Source organism: Rissa tridactyla, chromosome 9 (assembly GCF_028500815.1).
Source record: "Rissa tridactyla isolate bRisTri1 chromosome 9, bRisTri1.patW.cur.20221130, whole genome shotgun sequence".
Taxonomy (NCBI): Eukaryota; Metazoa; Chordata; class Aves; order Charadriiformes; family Laridae; genus Rissa; species Rissa tridactyla.
The window spans coordinates 38,793,103-38,810,583 of NC_071474.1; the positions used below are offsets into that span (position 1 = coordinate 38,793,103).

Below are 17,481 nucleotides of genomic sequence, written 5' to 3' on the forward strand. Positions count from 1 at the left end.
TACAAGCATCTTTAATGTTAGTTGAGGAATTACAGTATAATAGCATCACGCATTTAAAAACAAAACAAAACAAAAATCACCAAAAACTGTATTTGCTATATTAGAAACTGGTGTTTCTACCAGGATTAGCCAGAGACACCTTTTTTAAGTTCTGTTTTTAAAAGCCCCCGATGCCCCCACACTTTAGAATTCTGCAGTTCTACCAACGTAAGAGGGTACCCTGATTTCAATCACTGAACAGTTGTAACTCCTGATTTTTTGTTTAACACAGAGGTGAATAATCTAGCCAGTGCAGTGTCAGTGTCTCATTTACTTGCTTTCATGTGTCCAGTATTACTTCGGGCCTAATTCTGTCCTGATGATGTCAGCTGTTCTTCGATGATGCAGAAGTAGGTGGAAGCCCTATGCCAAGGAGATAAAGGCATCTAAAGCATCATTTGATATGTTACTTATTAAATTGCATTCCTTACCTGTATTAAGAAATTTACATGAAGGAACTCATTTTCTCCATGTTAGCCACGGTTCACCAACAATCTAACATTTCCAAATCATAACTAGTCAGCAACCTGGTAAAAAGAGGAGCCCTTACCATGAGATAACCAAAATGCATTGCACTGGCCCCTATGTATTTTTTTTTTCTTGATTTCTGGTTCATTTGTAATGTAGTAGTTGGACAGACTGTTCCACAGCAGCTCCACCCATTCTCAGAGTAAGCGTGTATCATGACATTCAGCTCATGATGCACAGTGGAGTGCATCAAAAAACAAACCAAAAAAACCACCAAAACCAACCCAAAAACTAAACAAACAAACCCCCCCCCCAAAAAAAAAAACTAAGCCCCAAATAAAAACACCTCTCCCCTTCTCCCACCAGCGGGGGCGGGTCCCTGCTATTCCCAAAGACCTGGGAAAGGAAGGTACAAACTGTTGATAATCTAACACGTTAGACTGTAGAAGTTGAGTAGTCATTAAGAAGAAACATGCTACACTCATCTTCAGAATTAAACATTTTTATTTTTTTGCCATAGAAAGCTCTAAGAACTAATATCAGCTATTGATTAATGAAAAGTAGAACACAACTTTAAAAAGTATGTTAAGGAAAGACTGTACAACTATATACATTACAGATCTTGCAAAAATGATGAATGTTTCACATGGAACAGTTCCTAGGCAATAGCTGTAGAACCCAGTGTTCAATGTATATAGTCGTCAGCTTCTGCATCTTTGTATAAGCTGCATGCCTTAACAGTACAAAATAAATAAGCAGTCAATTGTTATCTCAATAATTTGTTTAATTCACATACTGGAATGCTATGGTATGAATCCCCAAAGAAACCATACAGTGAGGACACAGCCACCATTATCGTATTTTGCAGCAGATCCATTAATGTTTTTATATGCATATAAATGACTGTGAGGTTTACTACCGTACTCTGTTGAAATTTTTAATTTTTATATAAATGCTTTTTCAGATTCAGTCTTTTTCTTCCATTACCCCACAGCCAATTTCTTAATATTTACATAAGATTTTTCATTAAGTTAAACTGGAAGCTAAGTGTTTACAAAAACAAACAAACAAAAAAACCCAAATGTAAGTGCAATAGCCAGAAATCTAAATATAAAAGCTCATGGCCCCATAAAAAAGTTTTAAAATAATGGATTTAACATGTTTCCAAACCAATAAATACTGTAAGTGAAATAAAAAATTGCTTTACATGACCTCTGGACTTCTGGTATCAAAAATCATTTCCAAGGAAAACTGAAGACCCTGAGACACATGCAAGCACGAGTCTTCTAGCAAAAATAGTTACAAAGCCCTAATTTTCCAGTTTTCCTCCAAAAAGAGACCTTTAGTAGGCACAGTTTAATTTAAGGTTTAAAATATATCAGCAGCAAATATTGATAGCTGTTATGTTTCATTATTACTGAATGTACACTTTGCAACATACGCTTCACTCGAGATGTGTCACCTCAATAACAAAAATAGCATTGTATTTTTCTTGTCACGAAGTTCAGGAAGTCTCAACGTAGCGGACAGCCCGCTACCTCCCAGCTACCTGTGCTAATACAGGCGATTGAACGTTACGTCTTGTGAGGATCACGTCTGACTGCTGAGATATCATCTCAGGTAACATCCAACCTGTAACATGTGAAAGCAAACCCCATTATAACCAAAGGGGTCTGCAATACGATCTGGAAATAATCATGTCTATCACGTCCTCGGCCTACAAAACAGAAGTGCTGAGCATTACATGCGTAAGGTAAACAAATCCTCCTTTTCCCATCATTACTCATACAGATTTCTGGTACCCTTTTTTATAGCTCAAGTTGTATTTGAACCATTTACCATTTAAATGTCTTTCTGCCTAGAGTACTGTATGTCTAAAACCTTAACCTTGAAGGTCTGTGATCAAGATGCTTACTTAAAACAAAAAGAAAAGAAAAAGCTTTAACTGTAATTTAAGCAATGAAAGGTGACGATAACTAACTAGTACTACGCACGACCATCTTTCTCAGTCATCTCTAGAACTTAAGCAGTTTTCATATTACCGTTTACAAAAATTCAACAAGCCACTAAATCTGAAATGCTAAACTATGACTCCAGTAAACAGCTGTTTGTTTTTCTCCGATCTACTGTCTCCTGTTCAAGTTGGGCATCTAATTTATCTTCTAAGTGCCTAAACATGTACCAATTGCAAGGAGAAAAAAAGGACAATATAATAAACCCAAACCTGAAAATAGATGACAACTAGACAACTGCAAAGAAATGATATTTTGGGTTATGGTGGATGGAGGGTATTTTTTGATTGTTGGTTTAGTCCTCATGCTTCCACACCCTATAAATGGGGAAAAAAAAATATCCGAATCCCTGTTTCACTTAAATATCTAGCCAAATAGGCATACAAGATCCTCAGCAGTTTCGATGCAAAATTGATAGAGCACTTAGATTATTTCATAGTTTTGAGAAGTAAATTTCAAAGCCTTCAGCTAAAAAAAAAAAAGAAAATGTATTACTTTCATTGTAAGTACCACTTTTTTTTAAAATACCAGACTGAAGCCCTTCTTGAAGGGCAAAAAAAAAGGAACAGCACTTTATTCCAAACTAACCACGGGCATCCTTTCCAGCAGTAAGAAAACCCAACATTATTCCTCAAGCTTTGAAAAGGCAAAATTATCTCCTTAAGCGTTCTAAGCTTATTCACTATTGAGCTTTGTGGGTTTGGATTTTTTTTTTTCCCCATTTCAAAAAGAGTAAAATACAATGGCCCAGACACTGAATACTCTGCTCACCATACTGCCAAATATAAATCGTTTGTTCAAGTTAGCCCTAACTGAGTATCTCTTGCTGGCAAGACTATTTGCATGAAGACAGATGATTCATAGTGCTTATAAAAGCAGAACTAAGATGCTAGTTCAAAAAATACACTGCTCCAAATTACTGGATCAGTTATTTTGGACCCTTGCGGTAATGCATTGTTCACAGAAATAAATATGAGTTGTGCGGTGTTTTGTGTTTTGGTTTTTTTTTTGTATAAAAAATGGTTCCATATTCAAGAGACTATGTTGAAAAATGTTACTGCTTTCTTGGCTAACATCTAAACACAATTCAGCATTAAAGTGCTAACATGAAAGAAAGGGTTTACATAGTAAGTATTGGGTACAGGCAATACCTCGATTACTTTAGAAGAAATTGTACCTTTTCAAGCTACAAATCCCCACATTTTGATCAAAATTAACATACCAGAAAACACTGCCAGCTCCTTGGAAATGCCTTATTCTCTATTCAAGTAAACTTTCAGATTAATCGCTTCCACAAAATCACTTGCAGCTACTAATGATCCATCTAAGTGCCACCACTTGATGACTTAGTAGAACAAGTTAACTTGTTTTCACTTTAACATTTGATTTTACAGTGATTTTAACAGTTCATTTAAAATAGCTGCAATATTTCTGTACTGAATCCTTTTTCCAGTATTTATTGCGTTTCAGTAAGATTCTGGTATTACAAACTCAAACTCAGTACTTCCCTCTGATGGATTTTGCTTAAAAATTGCTTCATTTCCCTGTGGAATGAAAATGTCATCCCAGGTAATTTGTTTGGCTGGAGGGTTAGATGTTGTTCCTTCAGTGCCATCCTTCCCTGTGCCAACACGATAAACAATTCCACCCTCATTTATCACTGGTATACTGCTTGAGTGATTAGTAATGTACGCATACTGTCTGATCTGCAAAGACCTGCAAGGATGCAATCGATAAAGCTTGGTATCTCCAGAAGGGTCTTGGCTATGCACTGATCTTATGTGGGAGGCTGTAATTTGGTAGTTGATGAACGATTTGCCACACGTCAAGCACTGGTACCTTCGCTCACCGGTGTGGTGAATTTCATGCTTCGTACGGTATTCTGCAAGAGCAAAAACTTTGTCACAATATCGACACGGATACTTTTTCTCCCAGGAATGAACGTTAAAATGTCTCCGTAAACTCGTCAGACAGGCATACGATCTCTTGCACACGATACAAATGTAGTAGACTCTTCCATCGACTATGAGCTCGTAATGGTCATCGTGCTTTACTTTCATGCGTTTCCTGTTCGGAGAATCATCACCAGATGTTCTCGGAGTTTCATCAAGCTTGGCTTCGCCTTCCTCAGAATCACCCTTTACAGGAATGACTATATCGTATGTATCCTCACCGATATTTGCATAAACCTTACAGCCTGTGGACAGGCCTTCTATTTCAGTTGCTGTATCTAGTGTTATGATTTTCTGCCCTTCTGCCACATTCTTTGACGCAACACCCGAACTGAATTCTTTGTTGTTCCCAGTCAGGACATCTGAGATTTTTATTTTAAATTCCCCCGGCTTAGAACATGGCTCTTGTGAAAATGTAACAACCTGTTTTTTCTGTACACCTGATCCTTCAGTGGTTGCTGCCTTGGGTACAGCAGGTTGCTGAACCAAAGAGCTACTGCTGACTGAACCAGGACTAGAGGAGCTAATGATAGCGACATCATCTTCAACAACCTCTTCATCATCAACAGCAGTTGTTTCCCCTTCAGTTAAGGTGCCACTATTAGATGGCTGCTGGTTCTCCTCAAGTAAATTAATTGTAGGGGTCGCATGTGTTTGATGCGAGGAGCTGGCACTGAGAGATGAGTTAAGTAGAGGCTTATTTAGCACAATGATACTAGGAGTCAAATGTTGCGGTGCTGCAGAGACAAGTGATTCAGCACTTGATTGCGGTTGGTTTGGGCTTAGCTGACTGGCAGACGAGGTGAGTTTTTGAGCTGCTGTGGTGCTCGTCAAATGGGGAGAGCCACCACTGCCACATGATTTTTGGTCAGAAGCTCCAGCTGGATTTGGGCAAGGCTGGTTCTGGGCTGCGGCATTTGTATCTTTAGTACATTCTTTTGGAGGAACAATCTCAGAGCAAAAAATCACATCATCATCCTCATCATCTGAATCACTCATTGTAATTTTTGTAGTCTCATATTCTATGCCATGTAAGGAGAATGATTGTGTTATAACTGGCATCCCATCTGTTACCTCTTGACTCTCTGGCCTTATTACAGGTACTTGTGTTTCAGCATCCTTTTGACCTGGGCTAGAAGTTGAAGTTTTTGAAGCACCATCTTTGACCTCGCTTGGCATATTTTTTCCTTCAGGCGGAGGTACACCGAGATCAGCTATGAATTTAACACCCAGCTGTTGCCCTGATTTAATCAGTTCATCAAGTAAATCGGATCGAATGCTGATTATTTTGGAACTATAAATATAGTTAAGAATTTCCGCAAAAATTTCTGCTCTTACAAAGCTCAGTTCAACCACTTGTCCAGCCACTGAGAAAAGCTGGTGAAAATATGTGCTTGACGCGGAAAGGATGTTTCTGTGAGCTCGAAATTTCCGGTCCTCCACGATGACAGTAACATCACAAAAAAGTCCGTGACCACGTTGTTCATTCAAAGACTGAAGGAGCACACTAGAATACTGTGTGTCTGTAGCAGAAATCAGTTTCTTACCCTCCATTCCTAAGAAGAGAAAGTAAAAGGCATCAAATTAGTAAAAATACAGATTTAAGGTTTTAACTGCATGACAACATTCCCACATTTACTATTTATTCCTTCTTTTGAAAAAACAAATCTGAGATACTATTCATAAACTTACCTGCTATAGTACTCTGCAACTTTGTTTCTTATTGTTATTTGTGCCTTTACCTTCTACACAAGGTGTGTGCAATTCTGAAGATATCCTCTATTCTTACAAGGCAAGGAACAGAGAAACACCTGCTTGTCTGATTCAACAGCAAATAAGGTAAATTTGAAAACCAAGAAGATGCAATATTCGGGTCCGTCAAAAGGCTTTAAACGTTATTAGACATCTCTTTTTAACTGTGAAAATATTATGTGATTTGTTATGAGAAAGCCCAATAACATCCAGGTTATTTATGGGACAGACAACACAATCTGTGCATCCATATATTACCAGTCAGCTAAGGTTAATGAAAACACTACTGATACTTCGCTTTCTTCCCCACAAAAAGAAACTTTTTTCTTTACCCCTCTTCGTATATTTGGGAGGTTGCTTTGTGTTTGAAACTGAGATCCTGAGGCGCTATGGTAACAAAAAAGATCTATAAAGTCAAACCAATCCGTTTATCGGCACTTCCCATTTGATGTCTCCCAGCAAGACACAGAAAAACAACATCGAAATATACGAATAGCGAGTGAAAGGCGGCAAGCCCTTCATTTCACTCATGAAAGTTTATTTCCACACGCCCGCTAGGGCAGGAGACGAGGAAGCCGAGGACACCCGCCACCCCCCCCCCGGCCGGGCGGAACAGGGCAGCGGCGGCAGCACACCCGCTCCCCCGGGGCCAACCGCCCGCCCCCGCCGCGGCCCCCCCTGAAGTTTACCATGAAAACGAGCGTTTCGAGCCAGAGCCGGCACCGTTGCGGAGGCGTTTCCCGGGCTCCCACCGCGGCGAAACGGGCCGGCGGCGCTGACAGGCGGCGGGCCCCGGGGAGCGGCCCCTCCGCGCGGCCAGGCCGTGCCCGCCGCCGCCGCTTCCTGCTCCAGGCGAGGCGAGCGGGGCCGGCCCCCACCGGCGGCGGGAAAGGGGAGGCGGCCCGCAACGCAGAGGGGGAAGGCGTGGGCCCGCGTTACCTGCACTCCTGCCGCCCGACCCCGCACAACGGGCACCGGCCGCCGCCGCTTCTCGGGCTCGGGCGCCGCCCCCGCTGCGCGGCCGCCAGGGGGCGCTGCGGCGCGCTGCCCTTCTCCTGCGGGGCCGCCGCGCTCCGCCCGAGCGCGATCGTCACCCTTCGGCTCCCCAACCCGAACGGCCTCGGCAACCTTCGGCCGCGCTCGGGGACGGAGGGCGGGGCGGGGCGGGCCCCCGGCCGCCTCAAGCCGGGCCCTTAGGCTGGGCCGCCGGGGCCGGGCAGCGTCCCTGCACGCCGTAGCCTCCCACGGCCCGGCCTCCTGCCGAGACCCCCCTCCCCGGGGCGCCGGGAGCCCCTCGGCCGCGGTAGCTGAAGTGGTTGGCGGCTCCCAGGAGCCCCCGGGGGCTGCACCGCCCGGGTCGCCGCCCCCCCTGCCCCTTCAGGTGTGCCGAAGGCCGGTGACAGGCCCCAAAGCCCCTGCGGTACCTCACCGGTCCCCGGCCCGGCTCCAGCGGAGGCCTTGGGCCGCGCACATGGGCCTCGCTTCGGCCTTGGCAATCCCTGCCTGGCTCCCAGCTGTCCCGCTCCCTCGCCCCAGGCAAAGCCGGCGGTGAGCCCCCCGACACCTGCCTTACGCCTGACGGTGTTGGATGCAGCTGTGGAGACGCGATGTCAGCAGGTTATTTCCCGTGGCGGCTCATTTCCTTCCCGGGGGCAAAGAGCGGGCTAGCACTGCCCTGCCAACCGCTGACGCAGCCAGCACCTCCGCCCAACGGCAAAGAGATCTCCTGCGACCCGAACCCCGGCACCCACGCTCACATGGTGGGATCCTTCATTTTGTATTCCTTGCACCACAGTGGCACGTGTCAGGCTCCACCAGGAGCCGTACGGATGTAAGTCCTTTTGACAAAATGCGGCTCTCGGCACATTCGCCATGTGGTCATCAAAGTGACACATCCACAATGCGGTCTCTTGGAAACTGTCACTGCTCATGAATGCTCAAAGAGCGCCAAGATCATAAAAGATCTTTTTCATCTTCAGTTACTGATCTGTTCCTTTTCTTTTTTTTTTTCTATGGATTTTGCAGACTTGAACCACAGGGGTTTCTTCATCTTTCTGAAGATTCAAAAACTTTGCCAAGAACAAATGTCCTTCAATCAAGTTCGACCAAAAACATTAACAGGCCACGGTCACTGGCACAAATGACTGCAATCCCTCGCTGCATATATCATCAACGCAATGGCCCTGCCTAGCTTTATGAGCCCTTCTAGCAAGAAAATCACCTGCCATGCTCCCTGTATTTGTACAGCCAGTAGCAGAAGTGCCTTTTTGAAGCAAGCCTTCAGATATGAAATGTTACAAAGCCGGCTTCTGATTATTTTTAGGTTTTTCCAGAGAGCCAAGTGAAGAAGAATAAATAATTAAAAAAAATAATCAGGGGAAAAGGTAGGCTTTTTTTTTCTCCTCCTATAACTCTTCAATTAAGTTTTCTCCTTTGATAGAGGTTCTAAGTAATTTTTACACAGGAGGTTATATTAAATGAAAATAACACTAGAATCATTTTAATCCTTAATGTATAATCCAGCCTTCTTTTTTTCTCCTCCAGAAATGTCTAATGGTCCAAATTAAACCATTTCTTAGCCTTTCATCCTTTGGCTTTAAGGAGTTTTCTTCTCCTCATCGCCTATCTCATTTCTAAATAACTAACAGGAAAATTTACAGATAAAGATGAGCACGGATTTGGAACAAGCCCTGCTCTTGAGGCATCGTCATTTCTCAAGAATCAGGTTTGAGCTGCTTACCCTTAGGCACCGAAATGCTGCCTAATTTAAAATATGCTGGGCGAGCTGTGAGAGTTGCACCATCTCCTTGACTTTTATCTTTTTGCAGAAGCTTCTCTCTATGGCAACTTCTGATACCAGATATAAAATCTGGACCCCACTGTCACCTTGCCATGGTTAGGGCAGAGCTAATACTCTGACCAGCTTAAAAAATTTTTGCTGAAGCTGCCACTCGGTCCTCCTGCACCTGAATGCAGAATTTCAATGTGAATTTTATTTTTTTGGCTAGCATGCACCCCTTAGTTTTGGGGGGAGTGGATGGCCTTTTTTATTTTTAGATACACCTAGAAAGTGTTTGGTGATTTTACTCACATAAAAACTTATACAGTGATAAATTAAAAGAACCATTTTATCTAAGATATTGACAAGAAACATCTAGAACAAGAACTAAATGTGGCGTTCTTGGGACTGAAAAAATAGGTAAGAGACACAATAGCAACATTTATTTTGATGCATAGAAGTGATCCAAAAAAACTCTGGGGTGGAGGCTCTGAAAACACGAAGTACAAATGTAAAGAAGTGATGTCTAGGGTTTTGTGAAAAGACAAAAAAATAGGCAATTCAGTAACAAGTTTTCAGTTAAGCAATTTGAAGAGCTCCCTTCTTTTTGAAAAATACGGTTTGTGCAAACAGAAAATCCTTTTAAAGACTTGACAAATCTGAGAGACAAGCATTCTCTGTCATGAAAAAATATATTTTACATTAAATTTGATATACAGATCAACGTATTTCCCCTTAGGGCCTTCAGTAAAATCAAAATTCAACAGTTGTCCTAGCTAAGACTACATTTAGGGACAGAAATATTATCTCACTGTGGAATTTCAACTAAAACACCACTGCTTCAGAAGGATTCTAAAATAATAATTTCCACCATTCATGCTTCGAGGGATTTTCAGAGAGTACTTTTCTGTCAATCCCATTATATAAGCCTCATATAACTGGATTTAAAGCCCAGTGATACTTTTTATTGACATTTGTAGTTGTTGTAGATGCTGTTACATACTGTATATATGTGCATTGTATAACCTGTGTGTAAAAATACTTCAAATTACTTTGACATATTAAGTAACAGAGGTGCAGAGTGCTTCTGAGAGGCAGATAGATGTTTTGGACCCTCGGATGCAGACGTGAGTGGCCGTACCACGAGAGCTGCCTCAGCGCAACCGAAGGCTGGTGGCAGCTGTGCCAAGCGCTGCAGTGCTCAGTGCCTCTGAAACCCCCTGGCTGTCCACCTCCCTGCCTCACCACACAGTAAGCCCAGGCTCCAGTGCATGTCATGCTGCCGCTGGCTGCCTTTCAGTGTCTTCCACCCTTTTTCTGGGGCAGCCCTGAGCCCTGGCTGTGGGGGATCCCGGGAGAAAAGCTAGAGAGGGCCACCTGCCCTCATGAAGGCCTCAGGGGTGCATTTATTTGCCAAATGGATATGTTCCTATGTCACACATCTGGCCCACTAGCTTCCATCTCTCTGATGGGTTGGTGACATGACTTCATGTAAGCAGCACTGAGAGTGTGCAGTGGCCTGGACTTCTTCCTGGGGACACATGGCACGGGGGTAAACGCACTTGGGCAGGCTGTGAGGAGAGCAGGGATGTGGGCTGCTAAGTCCCAGGATCGCCCTGGGTTTTGGGTTCTTCCTGCGACTGGAAGCTCAGAGAGACAAAGTCATTTTGTCTTTCAAGCCTTCATTCCTGCAGTACAGAGTCAGCTGGCAAAAACACAGCCACTGCAGACTTCCAGCTGTCTCATTCAAATGACCCTACCACCCATCAAAACAACAAGCCTTTTAAAAGATAGCCTTATCTAGTTTAATTAGGCAAGCAGTAGTCCCTGATACTCAAAATATTCACAAACCCCACAGCAGGGCGATACCAGGCTGTCCTCAACAGACACAGGAACTGGCGATACACATACGCAAACCTCTGGTAACATCTTTTCCACCCCCGTTCTGCCTGTGGTTACACGCACGCAATATAATATACAATTTAAATAGGCTTCCTCCCTCTTACAGATTTTTTTATTGTTGCTTGTGACAAGTTTGGGAACTGAAATAGCATTTCGTTTGTGAAAAGGAGATGGACGTAGACATCTTTTCTAGCCACCATGGGTTTTCGGGCTGGAGCAGCGGCCTGAACCAGCCGCTGATGCCGCGCTCACAGGAGCCCAGCGACGTTATGCTGCACTTCCCAGGGCACAACAGAAACTCGGTGTTTTTTTTTCAAAAAAGGACAGCCCCGAGGTGCTCAAACCCAGCACCCTGAGGGGAAGGGCGCTCACAGGGGGAGGACAGCGAGGGTCCTATCTTAATACATCAATTGTATAATTTTCTCCCCAAATCACTGCTGTTTCGGGTGCTCCTTTCCTGCTGCCACCGGGGCCGGCGGCCGGAACCGTGACAGGCCGCTGTGGGAGGTGCCGTATCTTTTAATTTTCAAAACAAAACCGGCCGTGACGGTGCCGGGCGGCGCCGGGCCCCGGTTCCCGGGGAAGCGGGAACCCCCGTGTCCGCGGAAGGGGGAGCCCCGGCGCGGGGCTCCGGAGAGCACCGGGGGCTCCCCGCCCTCCCCCCGGCGGCGGGGCCGTGAGCTGTCCGCCGGGCAGTGCTGCTCCCGGGCCGCCCTGGACAGCTCCCGGGCCTGCCCCGCTGCCCGCGGAGCGCTGCCCCCCACTTCGGCCTTCCCCGCCGCTCCGCCCCCCCCAGCCGCCGCCGCCGCCTTACCTGGCACTGCCGCCGCCCGCGCGTCCATGCTGCCGGGGGGCCGCCGCGGGGCTGTCCCGCCGCCGGCAGCACAAAGGGACCCGCCGCTGGGAACGCCGCTGCCGCGGCGCTGTGTTGCCGCACGGGCGGGCGGGGCGGTGCGCCCCGGGGCGGGCTTCCCTCCCCCCCCCCCCCCGCGCTCGCTTCCGCCCCGCTTCCGCCCCAGAAGCGGCTCCTCCGCAGCGGCCGCCATGGCGCCGGCGTCGCGTTCCCGCAGCCCGCCGGCTGCCAGCCCAGAGCGCCGCGGCCGGAGGTCCCGCTCCCGGTCTCGGTCCCGCTCCCGCTCCCGCTCCCGCTCGCGCTCCCGCGAACGCAACGGCCTGAAGCGCCCGAGCCACCGGCGGAGCCGCAGCTGGTCCCGCTCCCGCTCCCCCGGCGGGCCGCGCTCCGCCACGCACCACGGCCACCACCACCACGGCAAGGCCTGGCCCGAGTACTACGAGAAGGAGAAGGAGGAGATCCTGCGGCAGAGGCGAGCGCCGGCCCGGGGCTCTCCCGAGGGTTCTTCCCCTCCGCTCGGAGGAACCGGCGCTCCCGGGGCGGGGAGGGCAGGGCGGGCGGCCGGGCATCTGGTGGGCCGGAGTCGCGGTGCCATGTCGGGAAGTGACGGGGCTCGGCTGGGAGGGTGCTCGCACCCGTTACCCGCCGTTACCCGAGGTTTGCTGCCGGCCTCCCGGGCCGCTGGTGGGTTCTACTCCTTGTTGTAGCTGTAGCTGCTTTAGGCGATTAGAAACAGTAACAGAAAGCGGCTGCGGTGGTTTATGTGCTGGCTGTAGCGTGAGGCGTCAGTGAAAGTGTTTTCCATTACAGGAGACTCAATGAGAGAGAGAGAATTGGAGAACTGGGGGCACCTGAAGTCTGGGGACTGTCACCAAAGGTTCCGGACCCCGAGTAAGGCATATTCTTTCTTCTTCCCTTATGGTTTTTATGATATTGAGTATATAACTTACAAAATGTCTTATCCCTACGCTAGTCCCTTTGCCACAATTCATGTTGTGTCAGTTCATTTCTGAATCAATATAACAAGGTTATTATTTTTTTTTTCCCAAAAAAATAATTCCAACATACCAATTATGCAAGATATGATTTAGGTGATCAGGTGACTATTATGTTGTGGTTCTGAAAGCAGTTCCCATGCTGCAAATTAACTGTTTTAATTCTTGACTCTATTGCAAGTATTGACTCAAAATCTGCAAGTGTGTGTCTGGTCATGTGTGTACCTTTGGTCTTGAATACTACAAAATAAATTTTAAGTAGCAAACTTTTATTTTTACTCAGTTCCGATGAGCATACACCAGTAGAAGATGAAGAGGCAAAATCTAAGAGTAGTTCTTCAGATTCCAGCTCAGAAGGTAATTTGTTTTGCTTACGTAGCTCGTTTTGAAAATGGAAAGCTACTGAAGTCGGGAATCTGCTGTTGCTTGCAAGAGATTCACTGGCTTTGATGGGTGGAAGTGAGTGTGGTGGGCTCCGGTTCAAAGGAGAGCATTCTTTGGGAAGAACGGGAAATACGTATGGAGCTAGATGATCTTTGTCTGTTCTCTAATGTTATCTTTTAAAAACATTCTAGAGGAAAAAAAGAAAAAGAAGAAGAAAAGAAAGAAGAAAAAACGGAAGGCATCCAAAAGAAAACGCAGAAAACATTCTGAGGACAGCGACAGCGAGTCGGAGTCTGAGCAGAACTCCAGTGGTAAGAAAAGAAGGTCTTGGCTAATGTGCGTGGTGCAAGAGCTCTCCTTCTGCTCTTCTGACCTCAAAGCAACGCTTCTGGCTTTTGTTGCACACTTGCAGTTTCTGAAATTATGCAGCTGCAGCATCAGTCCAGTGTTCTTTTCTTTCACCATCTTGCTGCGTTTGCAGTGCGTTTTCCTTGAGTGCTTGTGGTCTCGCCTCAGGAAATAGGATTTTTGAAGTTAGCATCCATTGGGTGTCTCACAACAGAGATACGTTCAGTGCATTCTCATATCGACGCGTACTGGAGGTAGCTTTCTACTAAGACTTTCTCAGTGTTATTTTGTACCTAAACAAATCACATCTGAGGAGCTGTGTGCTAAGGCATTCTGATGGAGGCAGTTAGTTATTCACAATGCAGTAAACTGCTTAGTTATAGCTAATCATCTCTTTTTGATAATATATATACTTTATTTTTTTCAGATGAAGATAAAAAGAAAAGCAAGAAGAAGAAAAAAAAGAGCAGAAAGTAAGTTTCCAGGTTGTTGTGTGTAATTCTACCTGCTTTTGATTAGAGGGCAGTGCCACTTCCTTAGCAGGTACTGAGGAAGGCTGAGCGCTCTTGTAATTAGGGCTATAAATGCTGTTGAATAATCTTAATTTGATGCATTTTCTTTAGATCTACAGAACCATGTAGCATAGAGGACTCGCTGCAAGCTTAGGGAGCCACTTTCTAATGCTATATGAAAGACATAACAGTTTATATATTGTCTTTGTTTTGCTGTAAGGCGTTTTCTATGAAATAACATCACTCTATATGCAGACGGCCAGTCTTCGTGCAGATGGAAGGTGCCTTGAGAAACTAATGACTTGAGTATGATTCCAAGCACTTTCTTTCATCTTAAATTTTGGTAAATAGCATGTCTGTCTTTATCACAGGAAGAAGTATAAGAAAAAGAAAAATAAGAAGAGCAGGAAGGAATCCAGTGATTCCAGTAGTGAAGATTCTGATGACGAAACGTTTCAAGGGGAAGAACTCTGGATTGAGAGATCAAGTAGGTTCACCTGACTTTAAACTTGGATTGAAACTTCTTGGTGTCCTTTCCTTGGGTTCTTTGTTATGTGTTGCTGACCTGTGTAGCTGTTCTGATAACAGAGAACAATGGGCACAATACTAATCTTCCTCATTATTTGATTGTTGCAGAAAATACAGAAGCTGATAGCTTGATTGGACCAGAAGCTCCCAAAACCCACGCATCTCAGGATGATAGGCCTTTGAAGTGAGTAGCCAGCTCTAACGGTACTTTGATCGAATCAAGTAAATCAAGCCTGAAGGTTACTGTTCAAAAGGGCTGTTATGGCAATATGGCCTGCATCAGAGAGAATGCTGTGCCAGAAACTCACAGGCAGAAGTGATAGTGCAGCTAGCCTTTACCCTGGCCTGAATTCAGGTAGAAAAGTCTGGTTTATGACTTTTAGCTTCGATTCCTAGAAAATCAATTGTAAGATGCCTTTATTCTAATGCTCTGCAGTATAGTGACTTTATAGTGTCTTCATTACTGTTTAATCAGAACGGGTTCAACTGGTAATTTGAGATGTTGTTCCTAGTGTTAGCCATAAGGAAGAAACAGGCCAATATGTGGGAAAGAATAAGAAAGCACTTAAAAATGCAGCTGTAGCAAGTAGTGAACAGAGAAGCTGGATGTTTGGCTCAGGCTCTCTCTATTTGAGACTGATTAAAATCACTGCTTTTTTTAAGCTACGGACATGCCCTCTTGCCCGGTGAAGGTGCAGCAATGGCAGAGTACGTAAAAGCAGGAAAACGTATACCTCGGAGAGGTGAAATTGGCTTGACCAGTGAAGAGATCGCATCGTTTGAGAGCTCTGGTTATGTCATGAGTGGCAGCAGGTATGGTTTTGGTGACGGTAATGGTTCAGTGAAATTTTCAAGAGCTGCTTCCTCTATTGGCCGGTTAGAAGACCGACTCCAAGCTCTAGTTGAAAGCACCAAAGAGAAGGTGCTCTCTGTGCTTGCGGTAATCTACACTAAACTCCCTGTTACTATAGATGGATGGTAAGCTTTTTAAGGACACTTTCTTCTCAAGAGCAAAAATTCTTTCCGAGTAATAGACTTCTAATTATCTTGTATTTCAAATGAGGAGGTACTTGTGTCAGATGGCTCAAAGGTGGCGTGTTTGGACAACAGTGGTGACGTGCTGGCTCTTCAGTAGGAGAGAAATCAAAGTGTAAGAGGTTGGCTGCATTTTTTCTGATGAGTCCAACAGGAATTTCACTTAAGGTTTGGTGAGCCAACAGCTGACACCCTGGGGATAGATGGGACTTCCAGCTGAATGCCTGAGAGCAGGCACCCCCAGGAGTCAGTTCCTTCCTCTGCCACGCTCCTTCCTGGGAAGGTTTGTGTGCAGTTTGGATTCTCTAGTGTAGGTGTCTTTATAAGCCCCTCAAAACATTCAGGCCAGTTGATGGATGGAAGCCATGACAGGGCATTACATCCTTCTGCCTGTGCTGATGTACACGATGTTCTCCTCCACAGACATCGCCGAATGGAAGCTGTGCGTCTGCGTAAAGAGAACCAGATTTACAGCGCAGATGAAAAGAGAGCTCTGGCATCCTTCAACCAGGAAGAGAGGAGGAAACGAGAGAATAAGATCCTTGCAAGCTTTCGAGAGATGGTCTACAGAAAGACTAAGGGCAAAGAGGAAAAATAATTCTTTATTTCAGCTGTACACCACAGGTTCTACCAAGCAGCAGCTAACCTGTTCCAGTCATGATTTGAAAAAAGCTGCAAGTGCTGCAGTGCCTTTCACCCAACAGGGCCAAGCCTCAGGAGCGGATTACTTGTATCAAGGAAACAGTTACTTTTGTCAGATTTTCTTGGATCATTTTTTCACCATCTACAAGGAATCCCTGTAAAGGGAAAGGCTAAAAGGCAGGGAAGGCGGGAACACGCATGGAAGATTAGAGGTGGCAATGTTCTATACTTACTTTGAATCAGACAAGCAAGAGGATTCCATGGGAGGGCTTTGTTACTTGATGCTGATAAATGTGATTTTCCATTTATTTTGATTAATGAGAGTAGACTGGCCATCAGAAGCAAGCTACTATAACAGTATCAAAATTGAAGGAATTCCTAAGTTCCTGTTTAAGATCTAATGCTGTCCACTTAGGTATTTTTTTTCATAAGTCTTTTAGGTTTATTTTTTTCTCAAAATACTTGCATTTTGGTTTGTGGCTCAAACTAGACTTGTAAATAGAAATGAGTTTGTAATTTAATACAGATGGGCTTCAGTTACTTTAAAGCAAGCAGATCACAACTGGGGTATAAAGTAATGGTAACAGTAGTAGGAGGGTCTTGATCTTCAATCCATCAAAGCCCGTGGTGAAGAGCTACGTTGCTTGCGTCTTTTTCTCCTATGTTATACATAGGTATCAGAGCAGTGGGGTGCAGTGATTGGAACCCCTGGATGTACACAGGTGGTAACAAGGATGTATCTTCCAATTTATTTGAAATTTTTTTGTCTGTGGAAGGGTTCTAGATTAAAACTTTATTTTAACTCCTGCGGTATTTTAATTTGGTATGTTTCAGCAGTATTACATGGCTATCTTTAAACTCTGTACTCAGAGGCCTGCTCCAAGTAGTGCTTCTGTGGTGGTTATCTTTGATTCAACTGTGTATTTCCAAACATACTCCCCCCCTTAGCATTTTTTTCAAATGCTTTTAAAAACAGAGTGTTTTCTAGAGGGTTTTTTTGTTCCCCTGAATCTCTGTGTTGTAGTTTTGGCAGCAGAGATGTCTTGTATGTTTGTATAAAGAAAATAAAAGTTCTATAATGTTTGCCCTGGAGTTCTGCAGACCTGGTGTTCACAAACAGGAAGTCCAGCCCAGCTGCCTTTTCCCATCTACACTCTGGAACCTGGTTCTGTCCTGCCATACCCACCCATCTCTGCAAGGGACCGTCATGTAAAGCCGGCTGCCAGGTCAGGACATAGTTGATTTTGCACAGATTTAATGCTTTTTCTGTGTCCACAAAG

The 17,481-nt window shown here is 45.1% G+C and overlaps 2 protein-coding genes and 1 long non-coding RNA gene across 9 annotated transcripts; 2 read left to right on the forward strand and 1 right to left on the reverse strand.

The window, feature by feature from the left end:
• Positions 1–993: 993 nt before the first annotated feature.
• Positions 994–11,849, reverse strand: ZBTB33 (zinc finger and BTB domain containing 33). 7 transcript variants are annotated; one of them, XR_008468324.1, is made up of 3 exons: positions 11,719–11,849; positions 3,742–6,027; positions 994–2,139 (listed from the first exon to the last, which is right to left on the reverse strand). XR_008468324.1 is itself a non-coding variant. In XM_054213522.1 (3 exons), the coding sequence occupies exons 1-3, from the start codon at positions 11,744–11,746 to the stop codon at positions 2,124–2,126; spliced, it is 1,713 nt and encodes a 570-aa protein (XP_054069497.1). In that variant the 5' UTR covers positions 11,747–11,849; the 3' UTR covers positions 994–2,123. The 7 variants fall into 7 exon arrangements, 6 of the variants coding, with proteins under 6 accessions (XP_054069497.1, XP_054069492.1, XP_054069496.1 ...); XM_054213522.1 differs by having other exon boundaries at positions 4,359–6,027; XM_054213517.1 differs by having other exon boundaries at positions 994–6,027.
• Positions 7,936–8,595, forward strand: LOC128914500 (uncharacterized). Its single transcript, XR_008468325.1, has 2 exons — positions 7,936–8,054; positions 8,249–8,595. It is a non-coding gene; the product is annotated as an uncharacterized LOC128914500 (long non-coding RNA).
• A 69-nt stretch (positions 11,850–11,918) lies between the features above and the next one.
• NKAP (NFKB activating protein) lies at positions 11,919–17,293 on the forward strand. The gene is made up of 9 exons (XM_054213536.1): positions 11,919–12,229; positions 12,568–12,648; positions 13,036–13,109; positions 13,328–13,447; positions 13,912–13,957; positions 14,368–14,483; positions 14,633–14,708; positions 15,188–15,337; positions 15,983–17,293. Exons 1-9 carry the CDS (start codon positions 11,949–11,951, stop codon positions 16,155–16,157), a joined length of 1,119 nt encoding a protein of 372 aa, XP_054069511.1. The 5' UTR covers positions 11,919–11,948; the 3' UTR covers positions 16,158–17,293.
• The last annotated feature ends 188 nt before the right edge of the window (positions 17,294–17,481 follow it).